This window comes from Phalacrocorax aristotelis, chromosome 4, assembly GCF_949628215.1.
Source record: "Phalacrocorax aristotelis chromosome 4, bGulAri2.1, whole genome shotgun sequence".
Classification (NCBI taxonomy): Eukaryota; Metazoa; Chordata; class Aves; order Suliformes; family Phalacrocoracidae; genus Phalacrocorax; species Phalacrocorax aristotelis.
This window is the reverse complement of record NC_134279.1, coordinates 58736290-58763229: the sequence shown is the minus strand read 5'-3', so window position 1 is coordinate 58763229 and position 26940 is coordinate 58736290. Positions and strand designations below refer to the sequence as shown.

The 26940-nt window shown below is 41.8% G+C and overlaps 1 protein-coding gene across 3 annotated transcripts; it reads left to right on the top strand.

Moving 5' to 3' along the window:
- The first annotated feature begins 57 nt into the window (after positions 1-57).
- KLF3 (KLF transcription factor 3) lies at positions 58-26940 on the top strand. Of its 3 annotated transcripts, none has more exons than XM_075091677.1 (7): positions 58-253; positions 4372-4410; positions 12155-12251; positions 19157-19652; positions 19967-20117; positions 24653-24813; positions 26007-26940. In XM_075091677.1, exons 3-7 carry the CDS (start codon positions 12195-12197, stop codon positions 26186-26188), a joined length of 1047 nt encoding a protein of 348 aa, XP_074947778.1. In that variant the 5' UTR covers positions 58-253; positions 4372-4410; positions 12155-12194; the 3' UTR covers positions 26189-26940. The 3 variants fall into 3 exon arrangements, with proteins under 3 accessions (XP_074947778.1, XP_074947777.1, XP_074947776.1); XM_075091676.1 differs by lacking the exon at positions 58-253 and adding an exon at positions 646-803; XM_075091675.1 differs by lacking the exon at positions 58-253 and adding an exon at positions 2676-3794.

Genomic DNA, 26940 nt, shown 5'->3' with positions numbered 1-26940 from the left:
CGGCCCCGTGCCAGCAGCCCGGGGGGAAGGCAGGGGAGCGAGCGAGCGGGCGGGCGGAGGGCGGGAGGCAGGGCGGCGGCGGGCGGGCAGCTCCTCCTCGCACACAGAGCCGGAGCCACCGCCGAGGCGCCTCAGCCGCGGGAGACGCCGGCCTTGGTGCCGCCGGAGCGCCCCCAGCCCCCGCCACCTAGCGCGACCCCCGGCATTGCGGGAACCGACGGAGGCCCGGCGCCCTCCGCACCGCCCGCCCAGCGTAAGTGTGAGGGCGAGGGGGGGCCGGGCCGGGCCGTGCCGGCTGCGGGATGGAGCTGCCGGGGGAGGAAAGTTTCCAGGCGCTGCGAGCGGCGCGGAGCCCGCGGCGGCCGGGGGGCGGGACGCCGCCGGCAACCCGGGGAGCGGGAGCAGCGGCTGGGCCAGGGGGCGGCGGGGACGGGCTCTCCATCCGTCCGTCCGCCGCTGCGGAGAGGGGGGGGCGCGGGGGCTCGCAGCGGGGCTCCCTCGGCGAGCCTGTGAAACTTCCTGCGCGGTGAGGCGGCGGGAGCAAGGCGGGGGGTGCTGCTGTCCGCCCCGGCGAGCAGCGCACCTGTGTGGCCGGCGGCGCCGCTCGGGGCCGGGGCCGCCTCCCCCTCCCCCGCGGCGCCCTCCCCCGCCGGCCGCGCTCCTCGCCGGGGGGCCTGGGGCCTCCCGGCCCTCCGGGCCGCCCTCCCGCCGAGCTGGGCCGCTGTCCCAAGCCGCCCGCCGGGATGTGACAGGATCGTCTCCGGTTAGAGACCGTCAGGGATATCGCGCCGGACGACGCCGAGGTGAAAACTATAGCTGGTTCCCTCGGTCGTGAGAGCAGTGGGGGAAGTGGCAGGGCAGGAGCTGGCTCTTGGCAGTGTACCATCGGCAGCGCCGTGTCCCCGGTTTCACTCCCGCGGAAGTCAGGGATGGGACCGGCTCTCAAAGATTTAGCCCTCCTGTTGTCATCTAACCTTGGCACCGCTTAGCTAGGATGTAGGCGAAGCTGAAAGGCTGGCGCCTGGGACAGCACGGCAGTTAAGTGTGGAGTTAGAAATAACGACCGTAATTAGCTTCCCTTTTCTGGATGCTGAGTTTTTTTGTTGTTTGAGTTTTTTGGGGGTTTTTTTGTGTGTTGTTGTTTGTTTTTTTTTTTTTAAAGCCGAAATGGGAGTCGGAGTTATTTGTTTTGGACCTTTGTCAGGTGAGCGCCTGGCACAGCCAGGGGAGCCCTGGAAAAGGAAGGTTCAGCGACAGGAGCCCGTGCTGGGAGATCACAGCACCTAGTCAGAGGTTGGGAGAAAGACCTATTTCAGAATAGTTATAATTCAAGAGTTATAGGAAAAAAAATACATTGAAGTTGCTTTGTGTACCCCCCGGTGATTCGGGTACTGTACTTGCACTGTCTGCCGTGTTTTATTTGCTTACTTGCCTTTGAAAAATCAGGAAGTGCCACTATTTGTGGAGCTGAACTCTGAAGGTTTTATTGTTGGGAAAAGATTAATTCGGGAGGCTGATAGGAGAGCTGTGAAGACTTGTCTTTATTTAAGCTAATATCCATATATGTTCATTACCTGTATTGAAAACAAAGGATTACACAGCTGACCGCTAATGATTTTTCCATAGAATACTTTCAAGATACACTGTCTTGATAATCACATGAGGAGCTGCTGCTTGAGTGAGAGGAATTACATCTGGATTTGATAATCCTGCCTGACCCAGAAGAGATTTATTTCAAGCTAACTTTCCCCTTGTATTTTTAAGAATATTTTGTCTAGTATCAAAATACAAAAAAACTGAGGCTGACTTGAGTGGACTTTCTTACTTCTTCCCAAGCAGACAAATACTTTTTTTTTTTTCCCCCTGCACTCCCTGTTACAGATATGTTATAGACCACAAGGGACACTGGGAGTAAGGGCAGGGGGAAAAAAAAAGGATACTAAATAGTCTCTCTCCCTTCCCTGAGAAAAATCAGAGCAAAATCACTCCTAAGTAGGAGAGCTGTGAGGGAGCCCTCAGGTATTGTGAGGATTTGACCTAGGCAACACCTGTTTAGCCAAAAGCAAAAGTCTTCAGATAAATGATGATGTAAACATGAGTGAGATTAGTCGAAGGCTCCAAGGTAATAGAGATGGCAGTTATACAACCACCAAATTACTTATATTTCCAGATTCAGCAGGAAGAAAGTAAGGAACCGACACTATCTGAGTAAAACGTACACCTACACGTTGCTGTGTAGATGCTGTTACTAGTTGGTTGTCGCCTCATGTGCCTTGTTAAACTTGAGCCATGAAACCCCACAGCAATTATTAGTGTTACTGCAGTACTCATCCACATAATTTGCTCTAACACATTCTCATATTGGATAATACTAGATCTCTGGCCCATGGTATATAAATAACCAATGCAAAGTACGTGAGAGAGAGAGTATTTGAAACCATGGCTTTGAAGGAAAATGAATGTAGAAGTTGTTCTGTTGCATGATATCTAGATAAGATGTGCCTTTCCTCTGCCTCATGTTGCCAGCTTATTTCATTTATTCAGCTGTATATTTGGGTGCTTCAAAAATAAAAGCATTATGTCCATGGGCAGTCAGGTCCTGAGGTGCAGTCTGAGTGCATATGAAACAGGGATGTAGAAGGCTAAGCATGTGCTGGCTTAGAAAAATATTCTTGGGTGTACTGAGTGATGTTGGTCCTCAGCTATTGATCAGTACTGAATAAAAAAAAGTGGGACACTGTCCAGGAGCAGCCCCTAGCTTTACAAATCACTCCTGCAATGGTCTGATCCCCCTAGCTCTGTCTACAGAGAAGGTGCTTGCTGTCAGGCTGGGTGCTGCCTGTTTGATGTTATGAAGCTTTAGCTCTTTTTAGCTACTAGCATTCTGTAAATACAGTAATAAACCAACAAGTCCTAGGGAAGGTTTCAGCTAATCGTCATGACCCATGGTGTCTAAAAATCTCCCGCTCCCTTATGTTAAGGGAGCCTGTTTGTAAATAGGGCAGGTCCCCTGCATAAGGACACTGTTTTTCTTCACACCCAATGAACAAACACCTCCACCCACTGTTGTTGTTTTAAAAGACTCCAGCTGCTCATGAATATAGGGTCAGGGAGGGCCGCCTAAATGTTTCTCTGTGCTTTCTCCCCAGCGCAGCCAGCAGAGCTGTTTCCTGTTCTTTGTTTCAAGGCTGGGGTTTGCGTCACACATTCCAAGTGGCATATGTGGTGCTCTTTCCTGTTTCAGGCTGTTTTCTGGCAGATCGGTAGCCTCGTCCGGGCCCCTTGTCACTGCCCCTCAACTCCCAATCCCCACCCAATGAGTTATCATGGCTCTACACACGATTGCTTAAGATGCCTGTGTTATGTCATAATGAGGTTTCCAAGTTAACCTTTAACGCACGCCCTCGACTCCAGTATGTTTATGGGGGTGAACTGGAGAGCTTCTCTCCCTTTGATGAAAACTTGTACTCGAGTCTCCAGAAAGTTGTGAGCCAGTTTTCTGCACTCACTTGCTCATCAGCTGGTCTGGAATAGCTCCATTAAAGTCACGGAGTTACACTGGTGTAAGAAGAGTGTAAGAGAGAAGAGAATCCACACCTGTAGGCTCATGCTTGCCAAGAGGGTTTTGGCTTCTGCCCTTACCCAATCTGAATGGCCCACCGTAAGCACTTTGTATTTCCAGATCTCAGAAGGAATAGTTATTTTCTCCTTATACAGACTAGAAGATTCACTGTCTTCCAGATGTAATACAGAAAATGAGGCACTGCTGGCTAACTTTTCTTTGGAATGAATAGGTATGGCAGTCCCATATTTTGCACTTTGAAGGCATAAAAATAAATTTTTTTACTCCTGTTTTTGCATTTGTCTTCTCCTCCCACCCTGTTGCAGGCAGACATAGATAAGCATCGAGAGGAAACTCAGAAAGAGACGGTAAATCTTTTCTGTTGCTTTGGATCTGACAGAAGAAGAGCTAAAGGACCCAAGCCAAAGCTCATTGAAATCAAGAGAAAGACTTGCATTAACTTCAGTGGGCTTTGAACCAGGCCCTGGGTGAAAATGCAAGATGGAGTGTTTATTCTTCTCTGTCACTTATGGGCTGGAATATACATAGTTTCTGTGCACACAGAAATATTTCTACCCTTTCATTTTACCCCTTCTTTATTTCACTCATTTTTAAGTATTCTTCTAGTTCCTGCTGTTGGTCTTTCGGATGCTAAAAGTTAGCTGTTTGTGGTCATTGCAGGTATCTTCTAAAAAGTATTGGAAACACATTCTTTAAACTTCCTTTTTCAGGGTTTAATTTTATATGAAAAATAATTTTTACTGAATTATGTGCACATCCTTACATCAGCTTCTTTCTTGTCTGTTCAGAAATCCAGATAACGAGAAGTATTTGGCCACAGAGTTTTGGTAAGTTATTTATTTTTTTTTTTAATTTGTTACTCTCAGTTGGTTTTACTTAGTTTTTTAAATGTTAATTTTAGAATACCATGGGTGAGCTTATCCTTAGAACCTGATTAAATATCTTAATTCTGGTACTGTTAGTTTGCACAGGATTTCAAACATATTTAATAATTTTTCCCATGACAGAGGAAAAAAAAAAAGTTTTGCATTTAACTGCATTTGATATTGGAAACTGGTGTATAATAAATGCAGTAAATTTTGTGGTTCATACCTTTTTGTAGCCAGAAGTTCTACATAATCGGGGACTGAGATTAAAATTATAATAGTTTTGTAAACCAACTTTTTAATATTAATTAACACCACTAACAGGAGGTCTTTTAGAGTTCCTTTATGCTGTCAGCATTGAAGCTTTGTGTTTTCATTCCAAGGCTAGCTGCTTGCAATCCAGAATATGAAGTTTGGCAGAGCTGGTTTTAGGAGAGATTTAACCCTTCCCTGTTAAGCACTCACTTGATGCAGAGGCTTCCTTTGAGGGTTTTGTAGCTGTAATGGGTATCTCCCAGGGGAAGTGTAAGTGTAGATCAGCCAAATGGAAAGATAAAGCTCTAACAGGTTTTTAATAGTAAACTAAGTCAGAATGGAAAAAAAACCCAAACGTGTGGACTGACTATCATGCAGTCGATGTGTGTTACCCACAAACTAACTTGATCCGTGAAGGCATGACAGACTTTCCACTTTTAAAGGGTCTAAGCTGCTTTGATCACTGCCTCATTTGTACTCACTACACTGTCCAGCTTTTCTCCCTGTTTTTTTTTTCCACTTCCGTAGGTACACAGAAGTTCATTGACATTTGCCCTGTATTCAAATCCTCATTCAAATTAATCATTCAGGCTATTATTCATGAATGTACATTTCCTTTCTTTAGGATTAGGGGTTGTTTTTCTTCTCCCCGTACTATAAAAAATGTTGAATTTCTGTTTCATATGTTTCATGAAATAGCAGAACCCTTTACGTATGAGAACAAGTGTTTTCTGTCATTCTTCCCTTGTAATAAAAAGGTAGGATTTCTATGTATTCTTTTAAATTTTCTTCAAAATTAACCTCTTAAGAAAAACACAACAAAAAGTTCAGTTTGGAAGGAAAGATTATCATACCATTCCACATACTTCACTTGTTTTCGAAAGTCTGATTTTTATCCTTACTAGACTGTTTCTCCTTCGAAGAAGTAGCTTGAGACAGGAAACCAGACAGCAGTCTGCCCTGATAAGGGAGAGTATTGTCTAATGGAGGTGCCTCAAGAGCTTTTCTTTCTCTTTCCCTTAGAGAAATATGTAGAACTCCCATAGTAAATGTAGAACTGAAGGCTGAACAGGGTTTACATAGGCTCCATTTTTTTCTTGATAGAGAAGACATTTTCTTAATGAGTGCTTCAAGAACTTTTTTTGCCCAAATTTTTTACATACAAGAAAGCCATTTCCAGGCATATGGCTTCAAAGAGCCTGTGACAGTATTATAGCAAATTTAATGGAAATGCTGATTAGTCTGCTACACAGCTGATAAATTATTACGTCAAAGTAGTTCTAAGTCAAACAAAGTGACATCAGCAAAGTTAGGATGCACAAGTTGTGCAAAAAACCCAGATTTTTCCACCTGCTAGCATTTCTGAAAGGAGAAAGGTAAAAGATTTTCAAGTCAATAAAAAGCAAAAATAGTCTGAAATAATAAATAATAGAATCCTATGGAAATATTCTTTCTCTTCATGCCTGTCAAGTAAAACTTTCAGCAGAAATTTTTTGCCCAGGTACTATTTTCTTTTTACATGATATCCTGACTTTCTCAACAGTTACTGCAGTTTCCCAGTGGAAATCCAGTGAGTAAACAGAGAAGGCTGTCAATGAGTAAAGGGTTTTCTTGGTGTACTACTACATGATTCTCCCCCTGCTCTGTTTTTCAGGGACTGACTGCTCTGGTCCCTTCCCCCAGCACCCTGTCTGGGCCTTTGCTCCTTCCCATGCTCTTGCTTGCTTTGACTAAGTCTGACTGCTGTGGTGAGCTGGAGAGTTTCTTTGCCTGCTGCTATTTTGGGGCCCAGTGCAGTTAAGCGCTTGCTTACTTCCCATTAAAGCTAATGGAACTTCGGAAACACTTTTTGCTGACTCAGGTCTTGATGAGCAACTGGTACAGTAAGTGCAAACATCTTGTTACTAGCTCTGGAAAACTCTTTTTCTACCCTTTCAAGGGAATCCTGCTCTCAGAAACTTTTTTTTTTTTTCTCTGTCAAGCTCTCTTGCAAGGTTCCACTGACAAAGACTTCTCATCCAGGTTCAGAAAACCTACCCACCATTTGGATTTCATCAGTGGAGAGTCTTCTGACATTATCACTTCTCCATAGCATCAGGAGAGGTTTGACTTGAGGCTCACAGAAAAGTAACATTTTCAGATCAGCAGCATAAGTCCCAAAGGGCTTGGAGTGAAGAGCTTTGGCCACATGACTTAGGTTGGCTGCTAGATACCAACAGTGCTGCAGGAGCTGCAGTGTCTTTGTGGAGGGCAGTCATGCAGTGCTAATTTAGCAGATATCATTACATTATTCTGTAATTATACCAACAATAACAATCATACCTTGAAGCTTGGAGACAAAGCCTCACAGTACCACAGGGCAGCATTTCTTGCTTCCCCCAGGCACAAAGATTGAGAAAGCAAACCCCATGCATGCTTTCATCCAGGGTGAACAGAGGCAATATTTATGGTCAGCACCCCCTTGTCCACAGCAAGAGTATCTGTTGGGTCACTGACTGCTCTTCCAGGTATTTAATGAGAGCAAAGGCTCTGTGTTAGAGGGAGGGTTTGTAGTTGCTAGATGTGCACAGTCAAAACTGGCCCTTCACCCCACCCTTTCCTTTCATAACAGGTCTGCAGAGTTGGTGGACCTTGAAGGTAGATGTACAGAGCTGCCAGGAGTAGCTGCAATACGGTTGCGCTTCTCCAGCTGCTCTGCAGTGCAGATGTGTAGACTGAGTGCATTCTTTAATCGCTTTGCTCGTTTCATCCAGGGTAAATAATCTGTACAAGTCCTTGTTGTGAGAATACATGTTAAGTACCTTTAAGCTTTCATTTACTCTTAATTATGTCTGTGAAACAGTAAACCATATCTGTCAGGGAGTTAATATCGAGAAGTCTTCAATCCTGATGAGACAGTGAGCTCTACCAATGATGAACTTCCCTTCTGGAATGCTGCATATTGGATCATAAGGGCAGAGCTTGTTCTTTTTCTGGCTTGCTTTCTTCATAGAAGAAAGCAAGTCCATATTTTCGTATATGGACTTCATATACGAAAATACTGAGGGACTTTGCCTGGACTTTACCTTGCACCTGTCCTTATTTGCATACAAAACCCAATTGCTTCATTTGTCTTTCTGAAGTACAGGGTGTGAGCAAAATCTTATCAAAAGCCATGTCCTGTTTGGACAAGTTGGACTGACTTGGCAGAGATCCACAGGGTGGAGTGAATGGGAGGAGGCAAGAAAGTAAAACTGGGTGGCTTGTTAGCAGAAAAAGAGAGGGAGAGAGAAAAAAAAGAGAGGGTGGAATGTTTGCCTACCGGATTGTAGTTAATTATTTAGTTTCAGATTACATGCATTCTAAATTCTTTTAACCCACATGAAAAAAACCCTTTAATGCAGAATAGTTTATCTAATAACGTGAAATACAAAGGCCCTTATTTTTTAATACCCTTAATATGAATATATTGTTGTCTCTTCACTGTTTTTTTCCAGGGTACCTCAGGAGTGAGAGACGGTGTTTTGATTTTCCAGAAATTAGTTATATTTACTAAACAATTTGCAGGCTTTCAAACAAGTACATTATGAAATCAGTGTGTAAAGTAGAACCCAACTGTTTTTTCATTCCTCTGTAATAGAAACAGATAAGGCTGTTTACCTTCCCTATTGCCCCTTTCTCAAATGTTTAGGAGAGAGAGATCGGGAGGTTTTGAGTTAGTAGGCACAATTTTACAAATAGACCAGGGAAAACTACCCACTTCTTTCTAGAAGTAGAATGCTTTGTTTGTGTGTGAGGGTGCATGCATGTATTTTGTTTGTGAATGTGGTCCAAGCAATCAATTTGGAGCATTATTTTTAAATACAAAAAGAGTTGTTTTGTGAGGTTATTTGCGGCATTAGGAAAGTGTCCTGAGCTAAATTTTAAATGCCAGACCCAAAGCTGGTTTAGATTGACTCTATAGCAGCTCTATCAGTTTCCACCAAATAAGAATCTGACCCTCTGATCTGGGCCAACAGGGCAAAGCATTATATATTAATTTTCCTTTCTTGAAAATTGGTTTCCAGTCACTATCAAATGGGGAACCTACTGCTTAAGAGTAACGTGGTAAAGAACTGACCAATTTCTGTACTATGATGCAGCAATAAAAGTAGTGTTTTCTTCTGCTGTTCTTAGATGACTACACCTGAGAAAGACTGAGAATTACTTTTCACTTTTATTCAGGGCATTACACTTTCTGTTGTTTGTGTCAGTCTAAGTCCTGCACAGTAATTTAGAGCACTCTTGGGAAACACTCAAATGTGTAGCATGACATGTGAAATGTGTATCAAGTGTCTTTCACACACTTTCTTGAAGTAAAAGGTGAAGAGGAGTAACTCTTAAACTGAAGAAAACCCAATTTTAAAACTGCGAAAATGACAAAAAGAGTAGCCTGGGAGCATGACTGCTTGTTTAGAACAAACTCCTTCTCCCTCCCTCCTCTTCCCTCCTCCTCCCTCCCTCCCTCCTCCCTCCCTCCCCCCTCCCTCCCTCCCCCCTCCCTCCCTCCCCCCTCCCTCCCTCCCCCTCCCTCCCTCCCCCTCCCTCCCTCCTCCTCCCTCCCTCCTCCTCCCTCCCTCCTCCTCCCTCCCTCCTCCCTCCTTCTCCCTCCCTCCTCCTCCCTCCTTCTCCCTCCCTCCTCCTCCCTCCTTCTCCCTCCCTCCTCCTCCCTCCTTCTCCCTCCCTCCTCCTCCCTCCCTCCTCCCTCCCTCCTCCTCCCTCCTCCTCCCTCCTCCTCCCTCCCTCCTCCTCCCTCCTCCTCCCTCCCTCCTCCTCCCTCCTTCTCCCTCCCTCCTCCTCCCTCCTTCTCCCTCCCTCCTCCTCCCTCCTTCTCCCTCCCTCCTCCTCCCTCCTTCTCCCTCCCTCCTCCTCCCTCCTTCTCCCTCCTCCTCCTCCCTCCTCCTCCCTCCTTCTCCCTCCCTCCTCCTCCCTCCTTCTCCCTCCCTCCTCCTCCCTCCTTCTCCCTCCCTCCTTCTCCCTCCTTCTCCCGCCCTCCTCCTCCCTCCCTCCTCCTCCTCCCTCCCTCCTCCTCCTCCCTCCCTCCTCCTCCTCCCTCCCTCCTCCTCCTCCCTCCCTCCTCCTCCTCCCTCCCTCCTCCTCCTCCCTCCCTCCTCCTCCTCCCTCCCTCCTCCTCCTCCCTCCCTCCTCCTCCTCCCTCCCTCCTCCTCCTCCCTCCCTCCTCCTCCTCCCTCCCTCCTCCCTCCCTCCCTCCCTCCCTCCTCCCTCCCTCCCTCCCTCCTCCCTCCCTCCTCTTCCCTCCCTCCTCCTCCCTCCTCTTCCCTCCCTCCTCCTCCCTCCTCTTCCCTCCCTCCTCCTCCCTCCTCTTCCCTCCCTCCTCCTCCCTCCTCTTCCCTCCCTCCTCCTCCCTCCTCTTCCCTCCCTCCTCCTCCCTCCTCTTCCCTCCCTCCTCCTCCCTCCTCTTCCCTCCCTCCTCCTCCCTCCTCTTCCCTACCTCTTTCCTTCCTTTCTTCACTGAAGTACAAATTGATGTGTTGCTTTATCTGTGCACATACAAACTAAAAATTGAAAGTTTCTGGAAACCTGAAAGCAAGTAGTTCCAAATTCTTGTATATGAGGTTTGAGATGCTACATTTTACTGCAAACTTTTAAATGTCTAAATGTATAACTTTTTTTGTTTTTACCATGCATACATATGTGTGGGAACATGTGTGAGTGATGCATAGGTGTACATATATGTATTTAATGCATAGATATGGGGAAATATTTCTGGGAAGACATTTGTCTGAAACATTAGCTCTATCTATGCAAAATGCTAAAAACCTGAAAAAGTTATCAATTCAAAGAAAAATAGCATAGTTAATAACCTTCTCACAAACATAATTGAAGTATTTCCAGAACTATCACAACTTTTAGAAAATAGTGTCATCTTACACAACTGCTTCTAAAATACAACTACATGTTAAATTTAAACTGGAAATTGTATTGAGCTTCTCTATTCGTTTCACTTTTTTTGTGATTTGGGTTTGTCAGGCCTTTGACTTTTCTAAGAAGAATTATGAAGATACTTTACTTTTGATACTTGTTCGTTTCCATTATTCAAAATGTACACTTTCCAGAAGTCTTTAAACTTTTTTCATAGACCTGAATAATTAATTATAGACTTGTAACAACTCATGCCATCTTTCTCAGGAAGCTCTTAACAGATTTTTATATATAAACAACACATGGTAGTTAATTGCAAGATTGTTCATTAGTGTAGGCTTATTAGAATAGTTTTAATTTGAGCAGGTACATCTTAAAATCTTCATTTAAATTTCTGGGAGAGTTTTCCAGCCCCAGCTACAAATCTGTTGAGCCTTTAGCCTGCTTTCACAGAGTGAAATTGGATGGTGTAGGTTGGCTGTATTCGTTTCTTTCCAGTGCCATCTACTGGTCAAAATTGATTTTGTGTTTTGTTTCTTTGGCCTCACGTCTTAATAGAGGTCATACCACTTCCAGGCAGGGCTGTGCACTGTACAGTGCATGGTCAGAACTTGCTGCTTTAACATCAGTCATATAATGTATAACCTCAAGTGATTTCTAAAAGCTTGCAACTTCTAAACATCATTGAGAACAACCTTCCTTTGCCTCTCTTGGTTTTCACTCTGTACCTTTATGGCTTATCCCAGAAGAATATCTCCTCGTTTCCTTCACAGCATCTTTCCAAATTGACCACAGCAAATGTGTAGTATGATAGTTATGACATCCTTTATGCTAAATACTTCTATTTCAGGCAATTTGAGATAATCTAGAATTGGACAAGTGAGGTTGAACACTGTAGAAAAAACAACTGAAGCTGCACAGAATACAAGCAGATTTTTTGAAGGGCTTTTCTTTTGCACAGTTAGCACAAATTGTTCAATTGTCACTACATCTATTATCTCATGGAAATAACTGATGTATTTTTTATGTTAAGTCATTGCAGCATGTTGAATGTACCTCTCTAAATTAGTCCTGCATTTTAATCTTTCACATTGATTTCAGTGTTACTGTATGTGAAAGTTTCAACTTTTCTATCAGGACAAGAAATACCCTCTCCAGAATCAGTTCACTATATTATCAGTTAAACAAGATTATTCTGAAGCTATAGTGCTGATGAGAAATGCATAGTCTAAATTGTAATGTGTTTACACACTAATAACAGCTAATGAAAGTGACAGTTCTGTGATTTGGTATGCTGACATGCACAACAAAAATTCAAATTAACTTTTATTAAAGTGAGCAGATGTCCCTTTGTTTCAATAGCAATTGGGAAAGAATAAGCTTATAATAAATGAAATATTTAAATTTAGCTCAGTCAAATATTTAAGAAGCTATGTTAGAGATGGATAAGTATTTCAATTAATCTGACAAAACGGTAAATTCTTTACAGTTCAGAAAGTTGGTTAGGGGGGCTTCTGCAGCTTTCTAACACCTTGTCTTTTCCCTGCAGGCCTGGACATCAGAGTCATCAGAACAAGCAAATAAAAAAGATGCTAATGTTTGACCCGGTCCCAATCAAGCAAGAAGCCATGGATCCTGTTTCAGTGGTAAGACTTTTAAAATATTTTAGCCTTTGTGATGACTCTATAGTTTTTCCCATCTTTCAATTCATACCAAGTTTTCTCTAAGCTTTGGACTAGTCTAGGAAAGGCTGTGAAGTTATATTTTGGTTTTAGGGCAATCAAATTTACGCTCTATGAAAACTTTTTCTGTAGTTTATTAATTTATTACCCCTAAATGACCTGCCCCATTACCTCTGCTGGTCTTCCCGTCCCCAGAGCAGAGGAGAGAACATCCACATACTTCTCAGCCACTGCAGTGCAAATATGATCTCTGTAGCTCATGCTGCTGACGGAGGTGGGTTGAAATTAAGTTGCCAGACCTCACAGTGCAGTGGCAAGAGCCTGTGGTTTCATTGTTACACCTTTGAACTAAATGAACAGCTGCTCACTGTCCCCTTTTCTGTTTCTCTCTTGGTTTTGAAAACAGGTGCCTGGGGCTAACTGTGCTGTGAACAGCAGAAAATTAATCCTGACAAAGAAGTAGTTGCTTTTTGCTGAGTAAACTGGGTGCATTACCTTACCATGTGAACAGATGAGAACCAGAGCAGTGGAGGAGGAATGGGGGAAAAAGGGAAAGGGGAGACTTTCCTTTACAATTGGATTAATTTTCCGTCAACTTGGTGTATAGGGTCATCTCAGAGAAGAGCCTGGTAAGCGAGAGCAGCAGGAGTAGCTGGGAGGGGGACAGTGAGAATTGTGATGATTTAGGCTGCTAGGGAAATAAGGCCTTAGGAAGCAGTTTCATGTATGTTTCACGTATTCAACTGCAGGCTGCTGCTGATATGGAGGGTTCAGGCTTTTCTCCCTCCTTTCCAGCTTTCTGTCTGCTTTGTATGACATGAAACGTTTGGGTGGCCACAGGATGATTTGGATCCTTTGGGTCAGCTCATTGAATGGTCAGAATTGCTAACCATCCAAAAATACCCTTATTCTTTGGTCAGATTAGGAAGCTGATCTGACTCAGTCTGCAGCTGCTCAACGCTAGAGCAAGGGGAGGGGGAGAACTGAGGATGAGAGAATGGGACCTCCCTTTTCAGCAGTAGCCTGCAATAAGATCAGATTAAGTGTAACATGAAGCCACACCCTTAGAAAGGCTAATCAATTAAAAGGGTGAAGTCAGTGCGCATAAATTAGTGCATTAAACTCATGATCTGAATAGCATCTTTCAGTGAAGTGCTTGCTTCCTGTTTTATTTAAAAGTAGAATGTCATCAGTTTAAATCCATCTGTAAGCAGTCTGATTTCTTCAATGTGTTAATAACACTTTTTGAGAGTTAAGTTTATATGCATTTTAAAATGACAGTTTAACTTTCATGGGGTTTATCTATTTGAGAGCAATCATAGAAAAAATTATCTATCACTGAGGGTGTAAATATGACAAATTCCAATATTTGGGTCAAAGAACCACCTTAGTACTGGCCAGTCTACCTGTCACTTCAATCACAATTTTTGCATAACCTTATTAAAGTTAGTGGTGATTATCAACAATTATCTAAGGAGATCTAATGGTGTCCATCAAAGGCCACTTTTACAATAACACTCTAGAGACACTGTGGGCTATCTTTTGTACACATCTGCCCTCATCTCCCAGTGAAGGTTCTGCAGTGACTGGGGGTGATGCGCATGAGAGAAGGTCGTGCCCCAGACAGCTGTGTGCTGCTGCAAAATGGGCAGGGTCAGACCCTCAGCAGCCCGACCAGGAGAGGCATGAGCAGTCTTCCCCAGATTGGCAGATGAAGGAAAAACTGCAATTGGAAGAACAAGGGAGCATTTCTGAGCCAAGTGCATTTCAAGATTGTATTTCCAAATGTTGCTTACTCTGTACTATGTGCTCCTTGCAGAGGTGTGGTACCTGCCATGCGTTGGACCTCTGGAGGCATCTTGGGTGTTCTTATAACTTGGTGCAATCGACCAGGCATTAGAGACTATTCAGAGCATTTTACCAAATCTGTATGCTTTCCTTTTTGTTATTGCATAATGAAAAAAAAAGGGGGGGAAGGAAAAGCAGAAAGTCCAGAGGAAAGGACGTTTTTTGAGTGAGATTCCCCTTATGGAGATTACTGTGGTTTTTCTCAGGCCGAGGAGTGTGTGCATTTCAGCTTCTGTACGCAGACAGGCTGCTTAGCCCCAAGACCTGGAGGTCCTGGCTTCCCCAGCACTTTTTGGTCTTGTGGCTTCCTTGGAGCCCTGCCACCACAGACAGTTCCCCAGCAGAAACTGCTCTGGAGACACTCTCTGAAGGGACGAATCATGGTATGGAGAGAACATAGGAAAGGATAGCAGCCACTGAACGTGGCAGTTTTCTTGACCTTCTTTTGAGAAGGTGGAAAGAAAGAGAAACTTAGAGTGGTGTTTGGGAGGTGCTGAGTGTAGCATTCAGTTCTCTGTGGGCTGGCATAACCCAGAATTCTTAAATCAGGATTTATTTGTATTGTATCTGTCATTCTGATAGTATTACTAAAGACCAAACTAAATTAAGCCCCTTAGGAATTATTCATTATTTTACCTGAACATATGCTGGCTGTAGGTATAAAGTCTGTCTTTAAAACATCCCCTTAGTTGGGGTGGGAAAAGGAAACAAATTCTGGTTTTGACACCACTGTATTTCAGGGTGTGCGGCTGAAAGGATTAACTATACTTCTTTGATGACTGAAGCTCACACCCACAGTATTTCATCACTCTACTGACAGCTCATGCTACTGACTGAAGTATTGAACATATTTTAGGATGGTTCTTATTGAACAAGTGACAAAGTCATGAGTCCTACCTACACATTTGCTGTAAGAACCTTTGAAACATTTGGACAAATACCAGTGACGGTTCAGTGAAAGAAGTTGGGTTTTATGTGTTACCATCTTTCTTTGAACTGAAATAAAGAGGTTTTCTCTGTCTTTCCATCAGTCCCAAAACTACTTGTTTCACCCATTTTTAAAAGTAGCTATATGCTACATGGAGGGGTTGAGGTCTTAATGTACTGGAATACAAATGTCAAGTGGTGAGAATGCTTTTTCATGTATTAGCTGCTATTGGGATTAAATCCTGTTCATCCTCTTACATGATACTGATTTGACAAATAGTGTAAGTAGGTAAACATGTTCTTAACCTGCTTCTGTTTTTCTAAGAGGCTGGCTAAATCTTTAAGTTAAATTCCTAGGGTTAGGTAGTTTATAAAAGACTTGGTGAATTTCTTCAAAATCTCTTCACCTGTACAGCAAAGAAGATGTTTCATTGCGGCAGTACAACAGAATTTAGCAAATTATATCAGATTAGTGCTTGATAACGTCCCCTTGTAGAAGCAGCGGTCTTCTTGGTGGTGATAGGTATGCTTATGACTTATTTGGCAAGTCTTTATTCTTGATAGATTGTCAAGAGGAAAAGCATTGTGGTGCTTCTTTTCGATTTATTGATGTAATTGTGTGAGCCACATGGATATAACTCAAAAATACTAGAAGTTCCTTTGATTTATTTTCCATTTTCTTTGTGGCTTTAGTGCTCTGGGTTTTATTATGGACAAACAGCGAGGGAAGATAAATGAATTGCTTTGTAAGGCCCAAAGAGGGAAAGTGATGATATCAAACATTATAAAGAGCTAGGTGGAGACTGTAAAGGAATATAAGTTGAAATACAATCCTGCATCTTGATAGTGATGTACTGTAGTGACATACCATTCTGCACAGGAATGTTTAGGAAAGCAGAATTTACAGGAAAGTGGGAATTTGTTGGGTTTTTTTCAATCCAAGTTAGACAAAACTCCTACTTACACTGTTCATTCCCATAGTAGAAATCCAAGGAAAATGTATCAGCTTAAATATTTTAGGCAAACAGAGCAGTGATATCTAATTTTGCATTGTTCCACCAGAATACTTTGCGTATGTTCTAGGATAGGTGGGAAGAGGCTGCTCTTGGAGGCTATGAAGTACACTTACGCTTCTTGCAGTTAGTGTCATTTAGAAAGCCAAATAGTGGTAGTTGGACTTTTTTGTTTGGTTTTTTTTTTTGTATTGTTAATGCTCCCAGTTCACAGAGAGAGACTCTGAAGTCATCCTTACTCTCCCATCCCATATCCCCCAAGGGGTACTGTCCGCTTCCCTGGCAAAGAAAGTGACTTACCAATTTGAAAGCAGTGGTTCATATCAACCTAATGGAAATTGCTGTGTCCCAGGGAGCTAGAAACGGAAACTTTGCTGTGCTAAAAGGTACAGGAAGCTTAACTTCAGAACCAGGAGATAGATCTGAGTGTGACTTACTCCGAACGAACCAGGTTTCAACCACACCTCATTGGTAGTGAAGCAAAACTGTTTCCCACCAAAGAGTGTCTGATTGACAGCAGTTATTTTCCTTTTCATTGTTCTGACATCCTTCTCGACTTTTTCACCCTTTTGCTTCCCAACACAGATGGTTTGTCACTCCACTTTTTTCTGTCACAACTTTATCTGCAGTTCAGATAGAAACATAGCAATTAAAATTGCAGACGGAAGAAAAGTTTAGAAAAATGATTCAGCTTCCCCAAACTGCCAGAAAAAATAGCTGATATTAACTGTGTACCAACTTAATTACAACAATGAAAGCCTTCTAAGCAAAATAATGCAAGGCATATGGGATAAAATACCAAGTCCCTAAAATGATAATGTCTTAAAAACATCATTATTTTCTTCCTAATTCTTGGGAAGTATTTCTTGCTTGTCTAAATATATTTTACTGAACTTGTCCAGTTCACAGTTCTCTGTGCAACATTTTAATAGTTTGGTGTTTTTTCAACACACACACACCCACCCCTGGTGTTACTTGAAGAGTTGAAAGGAGGATAACTGTTTGTATAGAAAGGTTACAGCCTGGAGATGCTTCATTCTTTAATAGCCTTGTTGAGCAAAAACATTCCCTAAGATGTAAATTGCATAGTCTTTTTCCTTTCTAGTATTCTTACAGAGGCAGAAATGTTCATAGGTGGTGACCTTGTGAAGATCCCTGACAAACCTGCAGCACTGTAAATGCACTGATGCTTAGTAGTTCAACGTCTACCATTTGTTGGAGCTGAGTAGACTTTGTACTATAAACCAATAACAGCAATTTTAACAGAAGCAATTAATATCTCTTATGTGTTTAAATTTTGAATTTTTGCCTATGACCATAACTTGATCAGATTTAGTAGATATTAAATACTGATAAATACTAAACTCTGTCAATAGTCAGTGTTCAGTCACTTAGAATGCTAATAATTCCATCACTTGGCTCAACAGTGGTGGCAAATCTACAGAACTTGTTTTAGCCAGCGCTGCTTGCAGTAATGGCATTTTAATAGAATTCTGAGGAGCCAATTACCATCAAAGGTGAACGTTTTTATAGATTGAATTTGTAAGAATAGTCATAAAGAGAATAAATAAAGTTTCAGGATTTTAATGTAATATTTACTATTTGAAGATTAATCATAATTGTATATACTGCTTTATTTGAGTATTTTATGAAATAGGTGACTCAGCTTTGTTGTTTTATCACAGTGCTATGAACGCAGCAGGAAAATTTAACATTTTCTGAACTTACTGTTTCAAACAGTAGCTGAAAAGAAGACAAATACGTTTGTGTCTCATTTTGCAAAAATACTTTTAGCTAACATTGACATTTAAAATCAACTAACTGTCCCTCACAGGGAAGACAAAGGTAAGAAAACAGGAAGACGTATTGCTAGAAGTTTTCACCCCAAGAAAAAAAATAATTAAAATGTCATGGGAATGTTTATATAAAAACACAGTAGTTTTACACTTCTAATCTGCTTCACTTTCTACTATTTTGAACTTTTTAAAAACCCACTCATCAAAGTCTTTTTGGTGGCAAAGAATTTAGCATTTTTTTTAATATTGGTGTGAAACTGTTTGGCCTTAATGTGAAGCTTTACTTACTAGAATCCAAAGATAGCATTTTATTTCAAAAAACTTCCATTTAGCCCTTAGACATTGTATTGCATTTTCTATGTCTCTCTGCTCTGTTAGAACAGCACATCGGTTTCCATTTTAAGTTGTCTGTTAGTAAACAACCTCAGTTTTCAACACTTTTAAAATGCAAAATTGATCTGGATAGTTGTTTAATAATACTATAGTCTGCAATGAGTGTTAATACTTCTTGGTTTACAAAAGTTATTTCCATTAAAATGTGGAGATCACCATGTAGGTCAAGATTAGCTTTGGGGTTTATATGATCTCGTAGTGAAAACTGCTAGTTACTACTAACAGGAATATTCTTCCAACATGCCAAATATTTATCCTTGTACTAGTTTTCCAAAATCAGACTGGCTAGTTAGTTGCTTTATTTCTCAAAAAAAGAAAAGGTTTGGAATTTCCCTTTTGCACCCCTGAGTTTCTCACCTATTGCTTATATAATTCCGCAGTGTATTTTTTTTATTGCTTGTAGGGTTCAGATACATAATTTCTTGCTTTAGTGATGATTGTTTTCCAATTACTTAAGCAGTTGATTGGGACCCATTACTTGAAATTCTAAGTCCAATTTAACTCCCCTTTTGCTTGACTTTGTGTTCCTCAGTATATAGTTATATGCTGGGCATAGCACCATGTATCTCCCAGGTCAGTTAAGTAATGTGCAGCTTAGTTCATGAAAGGTAGTTTTTAAGGGAGAAAAAGAGCTGAATAAGCCTTCACAATTTGTTTTCCATCATCTGTTTTACATTGCTTCTGAAACAGTGAGTCAGTACTTGAATAACGTCCTTTGAGTGAAACCTTAGGCTTTATTTAATTCACTTTTATTTGCAAAGTACATTAAAGTGCTTTCTTGAAACTTTTTCATTTTGCCTCAGTTCTATTAGCCATCTTTCTTTTTCAGCAGTAATTATGTGTGTGTTCATTATTTGATGTTCTTTTTTTTTCCCCCCACTCCTTCTGACAGTCATACCCGTCCAATTACATGGACCAAATGAAGCCAAACAAATACAGTGTCATTTATTCTACACCGAGTATGTTGCACAACAAATTCTATCCAAACCCTGAAGGACTATCAAACGGAATCCAGCTGGAGCCAGTAGACCTTACGGTGAACAAACGGAGCTCACCACCTTCAACTGGAAGTTCTCCTTCCCCCCTAAAATTTCAGACTGTGCATAGGAGAACTTCACCTGGATTGACTCTGTCCTCACCCAGCTCGCCTCTCAGTAAATTCACACCATCACCCCCAGGAGTACAGCCTATCTCCATGCCAATAACAATCCCACCTGTAATGGCCGCTGCTCTTTCACGCCACGGACTGAGAAGCCCTGGAATACTCCCAGTTATACAGCCTGTTGTGGTCCAGCCGGTTCCTTTTATGTATGCTCCCCATCTTCAGCAGCCCATCATGGTGTCCACGGTTCTTGCAGATGAGATGGAAACTCCAAGTAGCATGCAAGGTTGGTGTTGTCAGCATTTCTTTTTTATGCCGTCGCATCCTGGGAAACTGTATATCCAAGCACTTTCTTGTGTGTTTTTTGCATTTTAGGAAATGGAACATAATTCCTGTTCTTCTAAAGTATGCAGGCATAGAATTTACTGTGTAAATATTTTACCACACTTACCAAGGTCGTATTGTGTTCTGATTTATACCTGCATAAAGCTGTTTATCTACTGAGATTTGGACTGATAAAAATGTTGGACTGATTTTTATTTCCATAACTCACTGTATCTTTGATGTGTTGCCTTCCCTCTCCTACCCTCCCCCATACAGTGCCTGTCATTGAGTCTTATGAGAAGCCTACACTGAAGAAAGCTATCAAAGTAGAGCCAGGAAGCGAACCATCGAAGACTGACTTCTATCCTGAACAAATGTCACCTCCAGTGATGACCTCATTGTCTCCCCAGCAAGTAATGTTGCAAGAGTAAGTAGCTAACAGTAGTCCCAAGATCAGCAGAAGAATGAAAAGCAGCTCATTGCAGCAGTTACCAATTTTGAGGAGTGTGAGGGCGTGTTGCTGTGCATTAAAACATCTGAAATACAGAAAAATATCCTTCCCCACCACTGCCACTGTGAAATGAGATTTCAACTTCTTTTTCTCCTGTTCAGTAATATAGGAGTTATAGGTATTTATACATCACAACCACATAGATCTGCCATTTATATAATGCATTTCTAAAGTAATGCTAATCCCAATCCTACAATTTACCAAAAGTAGGACTCCCAATAAGCCAGTGATATCTGTTTATGTAAAACCAGCAGCAAACTGAAAAGATGCTGTAAAGACATTTCATACTGATCTCTCTATTTATGTTACATAAAATACCTTTCTTTAAAAATTTTCCTGTGACTTTCTTTTCCTGGAGGACCTCTCTGTCTTTTAAAAAAATTTTGGCTACTTGGTGGAAAGAACCCCCTCAAGCCTACAAGTTCTGTGTATATCCAGTGAAATTCTGTGTTTACCTGAGGCCGTTGTTCCGTGGGTGGTTTTTTTGGCAGCTGAAGTAGTTCCTGAAGCTCACTCTCCTCCCAGCCACTTGTTTCCACCCCAATACCAACTCATTGTGCTGGTACAGTCGTTACTGGGGCCACTGGATGAACGGGATCACAGATCTAACTGGATTAAAACAGTCCTGTGGGCAGAAGGCAGAGCAAGGGCTAGAAAGAAGTGAGATCTGGGGCAGAAACTTTTTAATGGGAAATATTAAAAGCTTCTCAGGAAGTACCTGAAGAGCCATGGGCACCCTTCCATTTCCCATTTTCCTATGGCAAATTCTGTCAACCAAAATCACAGAATGGCCTGGACCCCAGCGCATCCTTCAGCAGGCAGTGCTCTGGGCAGGTGTGGAGGCTGCTGGCGCGGCGCTCACAGGAGCTGAAGTTGGGAACTGAGCTGGGCTCACGGCACATGTCCTCAGAATCCATTTCTGCCCTTTCTTCCTGCTCACTGCCCCCTCCGAGCGGTTGTACAGACCTCGCTTCCTAGGGTGGCGAAGAAGCACTCCAAGCCAGACTCCCAAAACCAGTGTGTGAGTGTGGAGCGATTCAGAAAGAGAGAGAAAGCATGGGGCAGGTGGTCGTCTGCATTTCCTTCAGAAGGCAGCCTCTTCCTCCTGCTCATGACCGTTCCCCAGTTAGAAGACACACTGTGGCTCTGGGGCTGACTACATCCTGCGCAGTCTTCTTGTGGGCACCCCTCCTCGTTTTCAAGTCTCTGACCAGCTTAGATGCAGCTTCTAGACTGCAGGCTCTTTGCAGTTAACTGGTTTCCAGCTAGCTTTCATAAACTATATGCTGTTTATTTTAAAATAACCTTACATATTTTATTATAATAAACATAAAATAGTAAACATCTGTGTTTACTAGGTCGCTACTTACCTTCCATATTGTACCTGCCACACTAGGGAGTCAGGTCTGTATGTACTTGGAACTAACTTCTGCTAGGTCAGGACTATCAAATGGTTCAGTTTAGTTTTGTTCTTCGTTAGCCCTCTTTAACAAGAGCAAACCAGTAAGTGCTGTTCTTGGCTGATACCACACCCTTCCTCCAGGGCTGAGACTTCTGCAGACTTGTCACCTGCATTAGTGATTTGCATCAATTATTTCCCAATGGGTCCAGTTACCACAGGAAACCCATCTGCTGAGCAAAGAATACAAAATTTGGTATAATGTGTAGGTAGCATTGTTACAGAAAGCATTTGAACAGTCCATGTTTCCAAAGCATCTCCTCTGCTTGCCCATGCTTGCTCCATGTTTACAGAGACCTTGTCCTGATATTGTAATGGCTTAAATTGCTTCCTGGCGGTCCTGTAGAGCCTGGAGTTCTTGCTCGTTCCTAAAGCCAGCCCTTTCAAGTTCACATTCTACTGTATCCACAACAAGAAGTTAGTAAAGGGTAGTGTTTATCTTTTTATCATTTAAAAGAATACATAGACAAATCACCCAAGTTACAAGATGAGAGACCTAGACCTTTATAAAATTTCCTGTTGTCTCACAGCTTCATCATCTTCTCTCTCTGCATTATGAGCTATAGTTAGGCAATGAGGTTTTTTTTTCACTGTTCATAGGTTCCAGCTGCCTAAAGCGCACTATTTAGACACATAAGCTACATTGAAAGGGACATAGGAAACCTTCAGCCTCACTTTTAAGTGACTGATTCTGCTTTAGTGTTAGTTTTTGGCATACACATTTTTATATATATAAACTGTTGGTGGCATTTCTGTAGGGATTGCTGGACTTTCTGGTATGTCTGATAGCCGATGTAAGTGCAGTTACTTCAAAAATCAAACCTGAAGTAATATTCTCTGACCAAATACAAGAAGCCTCGTTTATGTTGTATTTTCTTGTGAGTGCAAGTGTCAGAGTTGAACTCATGCTGCCAACATAGTGTGGTCTGTTGGTAAAGAAGGAGAAAAAGCTGTTGAAATTGTAACATGATTTTTGGAAGACACTTCTATCTATTAAAGAATGATGATTGAATGGTTAGACTTAATGTGAATTTGAACCTTGTTGTGCAAGAGAGGATGAAATAGGGCTGTGCTTTTATTATTGGCACTTAATATTTACCTCTGATTTTTGACACCACCTATACCCATTTTTTAAAACTGCCACACCCTATATGTTTATTGATAACATTCTGTATTCTTGCCAGCCACCTTCCTTCTGAAGGGAAAATGAGACAGAGACAAATTCTCAGCGCTTTTTTTACACACTCTCAGATTGAAAACCATCACAAATGGTGTACAGTCAATATCCTTTTTGCCCCTTTTTCCAGATGTGGCCATGTCCAGTACTAGCATCCACACATAGGGATTTAAACCAAGTTTGCGTGCTGTCCTAAGGAAGAGCTTCTCCAAAAAGACTAGCACGCAACAGCATTAAAACTGAGCATTGCTCTAGAGAAGCATTTATTTGGAAGCTAAAAGCCTGCCTTTGAGAGCATGTACATCTGTGTCTAACAGCACCATCTGGGCTGTCCTGCCATTATAATATTTTTAGCTAGATTTAATGTGTACTTGAAGAGTACATCACTCAACAGTCACAGAAACACCCAAGAAAGAGTATTTGGCTGCTGATTGCAATGTTGTAACTCTAATAAAAGAATTAATAACAGAATTAAACTTTCCCCACATGGGTAATTCCCATCCTGCTGCTATGGAGGGTAATAGAAAATTTTTTTCTTGTTAAACCATGCACAAGATTTTCTTTGCTGTGCCTGGTAAGTCTTTTTTTTATTTAGTTTTAACCAAAGGACCTTTAGCACATGCCCTTTATTTTGCTGGCAGAAGTAGGTGTTTCTGAAAGTTAGGCCCTAAAGGAACTTGGTTTAAGTCACTAATATAACCTAGTGTTATAAAACATAATTTGATCAGTAAAGAAATGTGAAATACAGTGACTGAGAAAAGACAGGAGTTGTAGAAAGCTTATTTCAGTCACATGGAGGCGCTGGTTTTGCAACAAAGAATGCTAATACCTGCACATTATATACTAAGTTCCAGTTAAAAGCTGAAAAATATATTAAACGCACTGATACAGTTCTGCTAATGGGTTGAAAATGCAACTTTGTGAGGTTGCAAGATTTGTAATGCCACATACCTTTTTGGTGAAAATATTTGCTTTTCTAACATTGACATGGAAGAAAGAATCAAGGTTGTCCCCAGCTCTACACTGGGGGTGGAGTTCAAACCTAAATATCCACAGTCAATGACACCTTTCAAGATGCTCAATGTGTTTGCACATGTGTGGATGTTTATGTTTGTTTGTTACAAAAGTCCATCTGTTGTTAGTACGTGTCTTACCTGCACTGTACCTGTGGGCTTCAAAAGCAAAAAAATGATGTTTATGAAGGTGGAGGGACAACTTCAGACATCCTGTGGGTGTGCCACATGGGCTAAACTCTACTTTTAGGAATTGACGTCAGTGGTATAGGGAGGCCGCACCCGCCTGCCAGCACCAAACAGGAAATTCTTAATTACTCTCTACAGGAGTGGCTGGAACAATAAAGATTGAGTTCTGTTTTGAAACCCTAAAGATACAATTTCTTTAATGATATGGGATCGCTGTTTCCAATTACAAGCAAATCAGTTACATTTGAAGGAAGAAGAAAAATTGTGAACAAATACAAGAAAAGGTCACTATGAACTCAAGAGTTTGAGAAATCTCATTTGACTGAAAAACAGGAATTTGAAGGGGGGGTTTTCCTTTGTAAGTTTAAAAAAGCTAGAGAGTAGTAAAAATGGCTACATCATGCCACAAAGTGAGTAAACATTTAAAAATACTGCTAGAGTACATTAAATTTGCTAAACCCTCTTGAATTTTTCGACATGCATGTAATGTTGTTCTTTCTGCCAAGAGACATAGTGGTAGTGAATGAAGAAAGGGCTCTGTCATGAATCAATATTAGCTGAGGTTTGCTGTGTTAAATGTTTTTCATTTTTAACATGCAGTTTGACTTTGCAGGAATCACCCTTCAGTTATAGTTCAGCCAGGAAAGAGACCTTTACCTGTGGAATCTCCGGACACGCAAAGAAAACGCAGAATACATCGATGTGATTATGAAGGCTGCAACAAAGTCTACACTAAAAGCTCCCATCTGAAAGCTCACAGGAGAACCCATACAGGTTTGAGTATTGCTATGCTTTTTCACCAAGTCTATGGTAAAACAGTAGACTAAGCTTTTAGTTTGTGCCAACAGCCAGCTGACCACAGGTGTAAATAACAAAGTGACAGAAGTTAGACCTGGCATTGTTCTGAATATAATTTAGGCTGTGCAAAAGTCAGAGGATGTAGCAGGAAAAACCCACAACAATAGACTGTAAGCCAAAGCAGGATCATGGTGGATGCTAGTACGCTTTACATTCACTGGCTCTTCACTTGTTTTCAGTCCAGTTGCTTGCAGATTACTCATTCCACACACCCTGTAAACACCAAATCAGTTCAAATTGCACTACCTCACCTCTTACATCACTGTTAAATTTGACTGAGACTTCCATGGGAGTAGCCCATTTGCAAAAGTCTGGACTGTGTGCCAAATACAAACACACCTGCTTCATGTGGACATGCTGACCACTGGTCCGATAGTGCTGCTTTCTGAGTGAGTGTTCCAGTACACATATCCCCATCTCTGTTCTCCGCAGAAATGTTCATCTTGGCATGCTGAATGAATATATGTACATTACAGATTTTTGCAAAGATACGGGATGCTTTTAGGTAAAATGGAGCCCAGTTCCTGTCTGTGCTACATCTCTACACAAGCCAGCCCTTTACCGGTTGGGCAGCACAACAGTGTTAAGGAGAAGGAGGATCTTAGATTCAGAATTAGATTTTAGGATTAGAAAGTAATGACTGAGAGAGATTTTAAGTTGAGCTACTTGTGACAGTGGTGCCAGTTATTTATACTACAGTAACTTTACGAGGTCATAACAAGATTTCTACCTGCTGTGCTGAATGGTGACACCAGTCCTTTCCCCCAACTAATCTAGAATATGAGGTCCTGGTTTTGAAAATACTTGAAGGAATGCTTAAACCTTCACACTTCTGGGCTCGATGAGACCAAACAAGTGCTAATGTGGCAGAGGGAGGAACAGAGAGACAACAAAAAAATAAGTTGTGGCAGGAAGCAATTTTTTGATCTGTTACCTTCAACTACACAGTTTCTAGCGCAGAGTACTCTGCAGCCCAGTGCTGTTCGGAGGCTTTTTGAGTAAGCGTTGAAGTACATGCTGAAATACAACGGGGCAAGAGGATAAATCTGTCAGATATTTAACTGATGTGTTTGTGTCCTAAATCCCCACTTCTGTGTTTGTTTTTCCAGGTGAAAAACCGTACAAATGCACTTGGGAGGGATGCACGTGGAAGTTTGCTCGTTCTGATGAACTAACGCGGCATTTCCGCAAGCATACAGGAATCAAACCTTTTCAGTGCCCAGACTGTGACCGTAGCTTTTCACGTTCGGACCATCTTGCTCTTCACAGAAAACGCCACATGCTAGTCTGAATGTCTTCTGTCCCTGACTCCTGTCACACTTCTTTTTTTTTCATGCATTTTAATTTGGATTCAGCTGGTCTGAATCTCTGAGTTTATACCATTAAAAGCTTACATATGGTCAGTAACAGATGTTATCTAACCCTTCTATGTCCTTGCCACGGGTCAGACCTAAAGAATGTGAACACTTTTTTTTTTTTCTCCTCCTGGGGATGCTAAGCAAACCCTTTCTGCAGACAGTATGTTTAATGTATTCCATTGTGAATAAGGGAATTTGTAAACTAACAGCCTTTGTTGGTTTCTTCATATAATCAACCCAGCATATACTGATAAAGTAGTAAACATTATTGAATATCTGAAATGCTAGTCCTTGCCAGAGACTTATTTATGTGCCCTGTAAGGGATACACTCTCATTTTATGCTCAACAATGCAATGAACGGACTCCCAACCATGTTGATTTCTGCAATATGGTTAATACAGCAGTCTTAGAAAGGCACCTGATTCAGAAATCCCCTCTGCCCCAACAGTGAATAACACTGTAGAAATAAATCTAAGCAATATAATTACTTCACAGAAAGATTGAGTCGTAGTGTCATTTACCCCAGACCAGAAGAAAAATTGGCAGGAATTGGTCTATACATAATATTGTGCATCTAAACCAATGTCGTCTATCCTCTGTATTACAGTGTAGTATATATATCCTTGGGTTTATTGCATAATGCCCTGGTAGATTTGTTAAATGAAGACCTTGTGTGACTCTGTA

Excerpts from the sequence above, each read along its gene's own strand:
- KLF3 (XM_075091675.1), top strand. Across the intron at positions 4,411-12,154 it reads TATTTGGCCACAGAGTTTTG|GCCTGGACATCAGAGTCATC; the intron begins GTAAGTTATTTA and ends TTTTCCCTGCAG. Across the intron at positions 19,653-19,966 it reads AACTCCAAGTAGCATGCAAG|TGCCTGTCATTGAGTCTTAT; the intron begins GTTGGTGTTGTC and ends TCCCCCATACAG.